This window comes from Buceros rhinoceros, unplaced genomic scaffold (assembly GCF_000710305.1).
Source record: "Buceros rhinoceros silvestris isolate BGI_N320 unplaced genomic scaffold, ASM71030v1 scaffold17676, whole genome shotgun sequence".
Lineage (NCBI taxonomy): Eukaryota > Metazoa > Chordata > Aves > Bucerotiformes > Bucerotidae > Buceros > Buceros rhinoceros.
Genome location: NW_010417101.1, coordinates 9,367 through 17,888, shown reverse-complemented (window position 1 = coordinate 17,888; position 8,522 = coordinate 9,367). Strand labels below are relative to the sequence as shown.

Sequence of the window (8,522 nt, the reverse complement as noted above, 5' to 3'; positions counted from 1 at the left end):
TCAGCTTGTTCTTTTTACCTTTGATTTTGAACCAAACTAACTTCTCTTCCTCTGAGTGCTGCAGCTTGGTGTGGCTCTCTGGAAGCAAAGTGCTTCCTGAGCTAGTTCTTTACTGTAGGAGGCTCTCCATGCTCAGCAGCTTTTTGTGTCTGGAGCTGAAGAGGTAACTCCTCCCTGCTCCACCACTGCATTTCTAGACCCAGATTAAACAGTCCATATTAATGTAACTGCTTTTGCACCAAGCATTCTGTAACTGCAGGCTGAAAGCATCATGACCTCTTTGTTGATGTTAATGCTTCCATGATAACCTCAACCCGAGACTTAATCTATGTGTTCCATGGGTGATCCGAGTAGCTGAACCTAGTGAGAGTTGAATGCACTGCCCATGTGTGAGGGGTAGTGCTTGCTGCACCAGCGGGAGGCTGAGGTCACCTGGAGACTGGTAGCCTGAAGACATTTCATGCTCTGTCATGGACCCACACAAAGGTACCAGCGCAGATAGGACAGGCTGTGGTGTCCTCCTGCCTTCCCCAGAGCACTGGTCCTGACCTGACTATGTGTCAAGAAATATGCTGTGGCTTACACGGGGCTCTGCTGTTAGGTGTAGGTCGTGAGTGTTAACTCAGCATGGGATACAGGAGCTGGTATGGCTCTTCATTATCCCCTAGATGTGTTTCTTCAGGTCAGTATCAGTGCTTCTGTCTGTTCAGAAGCTGCGGGACGTTGTCTGTCCTGTAAGTTCTCAATCTAAGAAGTGGGCAGCCTGCCTTGCAGAGGGATATTTTCTTTTTTAGTTCAGCATCTTTCCAAAGCCCACGTTTATGTAAATGACTTTGCCTATACACCTTCCTCCTTCTCAGTTAACTCTATAAAAATATAAAGGTCATAGGCAAAGAAATGTCAGGCTTGTATTTTTGTGTGGCTTCCCAAAGCATTAGATTCAAATTTAACTATCACTAAGTTTTTAGCTCCAGCATTATGAAAGGGTGTTGAAAGCTTGTTGATGTTCTGTGGAGTGGGTCAACTGTTTTCCATCCTACACATCCTACATCCTTTTGGATTTGCTCTCCTTGTGCTGTTCTTCAGCTCTTTCTTTGAGGAGACGCAATGCACTTCTCGTTACTGAGCTACGCAGAAGCCGAATATAACAAAACCTGTGCTGGGGCACTAACAACATGAAAGACACTTCTGCTTGGAGGTGAAGGTAGCTCCTCAGCTGGTTAAGCTCTGCGACAGTCTTGGCAAAGCCAACCAACCTGCCTTAGTGGAGAGGATGGGCAAGCTGGGAGATGGCTGGGGAAACAGCTGCAGGAGGTGGTAGTTTTTCCCTGGAACTGAAAAATAGGCAAAACCAAAATCCTGCAGAGCTGGGTTGTTCTGATGAGGTTTCACACAGGTGTCCTGGGGAAAACACGGGGCTGCTGGGAGCTGCACCTGGCAGGGGCTGTAACCGGTGAAGGAGAGAACTTGGGACTTATGATTTGTTGTGGTCATGGCAGAGAAATGTCTGGCTGCAGTTAGGCTTGTGCAGGCGCGGTACGTAAATGACAATGAAACTGGTTTATTTGGTTTCGTGGAAGTGTCACTCCCATCTTTGCACTTCTAATATGCCTCTGGCAATGTCACGTATCAAGGGTAGATGCACTCAGAATAGCCCAATCTCTCTTGGTTTGGCTGGAGCAAGTGGAGCTGCCTCAATCCAAAGCAGGTTTTCAGATTGCAGCTCAAACAGTGCCTCTGCAAAGAGTTGCTGATGGCTGTGGAGGTTTGTGTGTGTTTGGTTTCCAAGGTCTTAGGCAAAGGTAAAAGTACGATTAACATTGGGATTAAGAATTCTCATTCAAGCTGCCCTTTGGGTCTCCGGGTAGGGAGATAAGATGTCACCAAACCACCAGAGAAGAGCCCTAAATCCAAACCCTGGCTTCTCTGAGTGGTCAGCAACCAAGTTCACTTTCCCTGTGAGAATGCTGGTCCTCCCATGGCCACTTCCTGCTGTAGCCAGAGGTGTGGTGTGCAGGACAAAGGTAGGACGAGACTCATGGAACCTTCTTCAGGGGGTCAGATGGCGTTTGGGTTTTCCTCCTGCAGGTCGGTGCAGCTGGCTGAACCCAAACCACTGTTCAGACTAAGCTGGAGTAGTGACAGCTGATGGCTGTTGTGGAGCTCCTTTGGAAGGAATTGTACTTCAGTGACTCTAAAACCACCTGCGGGATTAGTAGGTTGATGGGAAAGACTTAATTAGTGGGCGGGCTGTTAACCTGCTTTGTAGGACAGCACTTTCGCTTTTTCTTGCATAACTTCAATCAGTCCGACAGGTTCCTCTGGTCACAGCTACACCAACAGCTGGGTAGGAGGGAGAGAGGTCTCAACTCTGCGGTGTTTCCCATTCAGCATTTGGTTTATTCTGTGCTGAAGCAGCAAACTTCAACACAGCCCGTCCTGTGCCCTGGAACAGTGCAGAAGAAAGTGGAAAGGCTGAATGTGTTTTAGCACAGTTAAAGTACATGCTATTAAAAGATGATTAAACGAATCTGTGCAAACACCAGCTGCTTTTCTGGTAGTCGAGTGCTCCAGCATGGTGTGAGCTGGCAGTGTAGGTAAGTTCTGCCACGGCAGAGCTCCTAGTGCCGCACATCCTTCCCCGGGCATGGGAGGTGGTCAGGAACACTGCCCCAGCCCAAACACTCTCCCTGCCTGAACGCTGTGTCTCTGCTGGCCTCCCACTCCAGGGCAAGGCTCGAGGGGAGGAGAGACCTAACTGGGGGGTTGCAAATGAGATTTTAATCAGTTGTATACCTTCTGCAGCCTGATTAGCCTTTGAACTAGGGAACTAGCTGATGACTCAGTGTGTTCGAGACTAACACCCAAGCGTGCTCTTGCAGCACCAAGGTTGGGGACCAGGCTCGCTTGCTGGTCTGGAGATGGAAGTCAGGGCCCTTGAATTGTGCAACTGAAATGTCTGAAAATAAAAATATTGTGATGGAACCTCTCAGAGCTGAGCAGGGAACCCAATTTCAGGAAATAGGAGATTATTGCCTGACTCTTCCTCTAGGTACCTGTTTGCCCTAACAAAGGGATTGAAGGCACTTCCCTGAGGAGGAAATGCAGCCTAGTAGCTATGGCCACTGTTTATGGTTTGGGCTTGGTTCTGTAATCAGCTGCTGAGAGGTCCTGAGCAAGCTGCTGCTGCTTGTGCCTCAGTTCCAGGAGGCCATGGGTGGAATGCTGCCGAGCTTGGTGAGGTGATAGATCGGCCCATGCTGAATGTGAACTTCCCTCTGTACTCATTAGCTGCTGAATTCTCCAAAATGGAGAAGTACAGGCTGAAGTCCAAACTCATGTTTTTAAACCTACAAGTCTTCCTCTGTATTCCCATCATAGAAAATGCCAGTTATGCAGCTAACTCTTATTATTCCAGGCAGGTGTAAATTCCCACAACAAAGTCTGTTTGTGTATGTTCACTGCAGAAAATGGTCTTTAAATGTACTGCGTATCCCATCTCAGTGGGTGAGGACCATACCATGAGGCTTCTTGACTCTGCTTTATCCTAACAGGGCAGTTTAAATAGAATGCCAAGGCTCCATTTAACTGAAGCACAGAACCAGCTGAACCTGTGTGTTGTGGAAGTAGTGTCCCAGTGTGGTGGTAGTACATAGTCACTGGTCTTTAGCTTATTGCTGCTTCTGGAAACCTCTAGACTTTAAATACTGGTAGCGGTAAAATGCAGGTGAGCATTGCATCGCCAGAGCTCTGCAAATGGCATGTGGAGCGTGTGCAAGACTCACCTGCTCTTTAGGTGAGGAAGAATTGAAGATTAAAATAAAAATGCTGTTCTTGGAAAAGCTGACTGGACTTTCCCCTCTTTTCTCTTACAGGTATCTCCACCCAGAAACCATGAACTGGCACTTCCCACTCCTCTTTGTTCTTGGGACTTTAACATCTGTGTGTTCCCAGTTCAGCTTTTATCCTCTGGAGGAACTGAGCTCCGATGTTGGAATCCAGGTCTTCAATCAGATAGTCAAAGCAAAGCCGCAGGACAATGTGGTGGTTTCTCCTCATGGGATTGCCTCTGTCCTGGGGGTGTTGCAGCTGGGCGCCGACGGCAAGACAAAGAAGCAGCTGACGACAATGATGAGATACAGTGTAAATGGTCAGTGATTCCTGGGGTGGTTTGGGGTGCGCTTTGTCAGAATCCTCGTGCTGTTCCGGGGTGGCTTTCAGAGTGTGGTAGATTGCCCCACACCCCAATTAACGCTGTTTACCAAAGCGCAGGATGAGCATGCTCCAAGTTAATTGGCAATTTGAGTAGGGATGCATACATATACTTGAGCGGGCTTATAAGCAGCTTTGTTAATGACTTCAGGGCCCTGGCTAGCACTGCCTTCGTCCTGGCAAAATTGACTTTCCAGAGCTCTGTGGGTGGTGGAGCAGTGCCAGCACTAGGCAGGAAGGCTGCAGCACCCCATTTGAGTCCTTAATGTGCCTCTCCCAAGATAAAGGACGAGAGACTATTTCCTTTCACCGCCCTGAAAGCAATGCTGTCTCTAACAGTATAACTGATCCTTCTCTCGGATGCTCTTTGGCTGCATTATTTGTCTTTCTGCTGTCAGGATCCCCCAACCTGTAGTTCTTGTAGTGCTCTCTTCTCGAAACTGCCGTTTCTGCCTGACACTGCATGGGTCTGTTTGTGTTCCTCTGCCAACGGCTGCCCCTTGGGAGCTGAGTGGGGAGGCTGGAGGCTCTTGCTGCTTTCCTTTGCATGCTGAGTGTGTCTGTGAGGGTTTGCCAGCAAGGCTTAACATCTTAGTGCCAGCATCCTGCCTGCCTTCCCGGAGCAGGAAGCACTCTGAGGTAAGTGCACGTTTGTATCTCCAGCAGCATTGTCTCTTAACCTGGTGTCCTGTCTTCATTTGCTTTGCTGTTTTGGTTCGGGGTTTAAAGTACAGCACAATGATTTGTCAGCTTAAGATCTATGTGTCATAAACTGGAATCTCTTCATGGGATCAACTTCAGGAACATTGAATACTCAAAATAGAAGCACTTGCAAAAATTTCGGAGCATTTTTATCAACTGGTTTTATTTGGCCTGCAGACTCCCTAATCTGAACTGACACAGAGGTTCTCAAACTCCTTAGAAGGTAGCCTGGGCCTTGTTCCAGGGACTCGTTAGGGGATGCTACCTATCTCTTTGCACAGATCTCCTCTGCTCTTGTTCACCATCGTCTTGCAGTACTTTGGCAGCTGCAGCAACTGCTTCTCTGGAAAGATAATAGTTGGAAAGTATTCAATTTATCTTTAGCTGTCTTTTAATGCAATTTAGCAGCTGGAAGCAAAGAGGAGAGCCAGCATCATGAGACCAGCCAGCTCTCCCCGGACCACCAGCCAGTGCTCCGTGGACCTCCAGTGGTCCGCAGAATACAGTTTGAGAACCTCTGTTATGGTATGTTCTCCAAAAGAATTCACCCATAATCCAGGAGAGTGAACACGTAGAAATTCATACGTGCTAAAGCACTCTTGATACGCGAAACAGCAAAGCCATCGGAGGCTGTTCCTTACATGCAGCTAAGAGAATAACCCTGGACTAATTTATTCCCTTTGTACCTCCTGTTGCACATTTGTCTGCATTAGGAAGCAGCTTGGCAATGTTGCTGCCTAAAGGGTATTGGGGAAACAGGGAGCCCGTTGACTGCTGTAGAAGCAGCCACCCAGGGACCCCGTTCGAAGTAGTGCTGGAAGATGAAGGTTCTTGCCTGGCAGTAGCTCCCTTGGACGCACAAGCGCTCAGTTGTAAGCCATACCAGCGGGGAGACGCGGGCATGGTGAACCTGTGGCAGTTCTCCTGTGCTGCTGTGTGCCTGCCTTCCTGCACGCTTGGTGAAGCAGCTAGCGAGCGCTCGGTACGAGCTGCTGTCAGGTCCTAAGGATATTTGCTGTAAGCACTGGAACCTACTGCTTTTCCTTTTTTAAAGTCCAGCTCACGTGCGAAGGGGTTGACTCCTACTTGCAGCTGGTTTAGGCCAGGATCTAGGAAGTTTCTTTAAGGAAACTATGACTTGAACCTTCTTATAGACATCTCAACAGCTTCCTTTGTCCTCCAGTAAATGGAAAGGAAGGCTGGTGAGAAAACAGCTATGGCTTTGCACCCAGAGGTTCAAGACCACCTGAGCGAGCAGGCTGAGTCCTTGCCTCTGTCACCGTTACAGCCCTGGCAGGTAACCTGGGCTAATACCACGTGAAATGTGTTTAGGAAGAGCTTCACATGGAGAACTGAACCTCAGCACGGTACCCAGCACTGTCTGTAGCGCTCGGAGCAGGCAGCTGGAGGAGTGGCAGGCATTGCAGTGCAGGTTGCGCTTTTGTGGGGAAGCAGTAGCGTTCTTCAGGGGAGCGATCAGAGCTGGGTGGTGTTTTGGAAGACCTCCCAGAATGCCTGCTGTGGTCTCCTTCTCCCATCCTGCACTTAATGTCTGACCTTTTGTGTCATTAATAGTTGTGTGTAAAGTAACTGTTCATCATCTTACGCTGAATTAAACTTGCTGTTCTTTCCAACTAGGAGTTGGTAAAGCCTTAAAGAAGATAAACAGGCTCATAGTCTCAAAAAAGAATAAAGACATTGTTACAATTGCTAATGCAGTGTTTGCAAAGAGTGGCTTTAAAATGGAAGTGCCTTTTGTTACAAGGAACAAAGAGGTGTTTCAGTGCAGCGTCAAGAGCGTGGACTTTGAGGACCCCAATGCAGCATGCGATTCCATCAACCAGTGGGTGAAAAACGAAACAAGGGGTGAGTATCGGCAAGTGCTTGCTGTGCGCGGCAGGACAGTGTCTAACACCTCTGGTGCTGGTGGAAATACCAGGGGAGGTAGAAAAGCTCTGCTGTGCAGCTGAGAACCACCTTTAGGCTGGCATTAGTGTGATGTTTTAGAGGAATCTACAGTCTCCATATGCCTGTCTGGTGGCCTTGAGGGATGTGTATAGTATGTGTCCATCAGCCCATGGGATCAGGGGGGCTTCTGCTGGATTTTGCCTTCATACAGCTGGAGAGAAATCCAGGAATAGTTCTGTTGGGGTTCCTCAAACGTTAAAGATGCTTCCAAACAACTGAGAGGCTTCACTTGGTAAATCAGACCTGTGGAAAGCTGCTGAGCAGGTCAGCTTTTGCTCTTACTGCCCTAAACTCTTGCAAGAAGCAGCCCTGTTATTAGGAGTCACTCTAGAGGAGGATTAAGTGACCCTGCCTTGACAGACCTCCTCATGGTTGAAGCCTCTTGGCATCTTTGTCAAGCTTACCTACTCTGAAGGCAGAGATTTTGCTTTGCAACATAATCCTAGTCTAGGTGAGCTGTTTGGTATCTCTTGGAGTTAAAACTCGTGCCTCCTGGACGTGAGGAGCGTGTTAAAGGATTGTGCTATCTGTGAAATGAGGCTGTCAAATTCTTTCTCCGCCACATCACCAGTTTTGCATAGCAATGCCTAAAGAATGGGGTGGTGCTTCAGCTGAAACTACTGCCACGCAACAGTCCTCTTAGGTCTGCTCATGGGCTGGAAAGGGTAAAGCCTTCTTAGAACATAGTCTGTCGATTAGCAAGATGTGTTTGCTTTCACATTGTCCAAAGGTTTAGTTTTGGACAAAATACTGTTGGCTTTATGAATTTAAAATATCTTTCCCTGTGACAAGTTGAACAAGAGAGATCAAGAGTCTTAAAGTGAGGTTCTTAGTGAACAGCTGGCCAGCGTTGTGACAGCAAGTGCTCAGATTCTCTGTATTTCTTCCAGGTATGATCGATCAGGTTGTAGCTCCAGATGATATTGATGGCAGTTTGACCAGACTTGTTCTAGTGAACGCTGTGTATTTCAAGGGCTTATGGAAATCACGTTTCCGACCTGAAAACACAAAGAAACGTCCATTTTATGGAGCTGATGGGAAGACCTACCAAGTTCCTATGCTGTCCCAGTTATCAATCTTCCGCTGTGGTAAGCCCAGCAGCTCCCACTGCTGCCAACAACGGCTGTGAAATGTTCTTTTCCTTCTACCTGAAACAAGAGTTTGCTGTAGGTGTGGGGTCTGATGGTGTGGCTTCTTGTAGCTGGGGTGGGAGGCTTTGCCTTGCAGAAGTCTCTCATACTCCAGGTGTGGTTGAGCTCCTGTGCCACCTATTTAGCAGCTGCTTAAGGCCCAGTGCTTGGTCAGAGTACTTGCCCTGTCCCATTGCCTTTTAAAAAGGGAACTCTGGAGTACCCAAACTGAGAACTTTGCATGTTACTTGAGCTTTGCCAGAAGAAGAAATCCTTAAGGGGTGAGAATAAGGGGAGACTGCCAACAGAAAGAGCCCCCGGAGGTTCATCTGCTGATGAGCTGTGTCTGAAGAAAGGTTGACTTTACTCCAGTCTGTATTTTACTGTATAACAGAGACGTACATGCACAGCCCCAGCCTGTGGGAGCTAGAGGAGTGCAGGGTTATTCTGTTGGCTCCATCTCTCAAGGTGTGAACCTGCTCTTCAAATTCAAATTGAGTCAGGAGTGAA

General features: G+C 48.0%; 1 protein-coding gene across 3 annotated transcripts in view; it reads left to right on the top strand.

Annotated features, from left to right (window-relative positions):
- Nucleotides 1-3,877: 3,877 nt before the first annotated feature.
- Nucleotides 3,878-8,522, top strand: part of SERPINE2 (serpin peptidase inhibitor, clade E (nexin, plasminogen activator inhibitor type 1), member 2) — a 9,452-nt gene continuing 4,807 nt past the window's right edge. The window contains exons 1-4 of one of the 3 annotated variants that reach the window (XM_010138068.1): nucleotides 3,881-4,150; nucleotides 5,320-5,439; nucleotides 6,553-6,780; nucleotides 7,773-7,970. In XM_010138068.1, coding sequence (XP_010136370.1) covers nucleotides 3,895-4,150; nucleotides 5,320-5,439; nucleotides 6,553-6,780; nucleotides 7,773-7,970 — 802 coding nt within the window. In that variant the 5' untranslated portion in view covers nucleotides 3,881-3,894. Of the gene's footprint in view, nucleotides 4,151-5,319; nucleotides 5,440-6,552; nucleotides 6,781-7,772; nucleotides 7,971-8,522 lie in introns of all 3 variants that reach the window. The other 2 variants (XM_010138070.1, XM_010138069.1) reach the window with 2 other exon arrangements.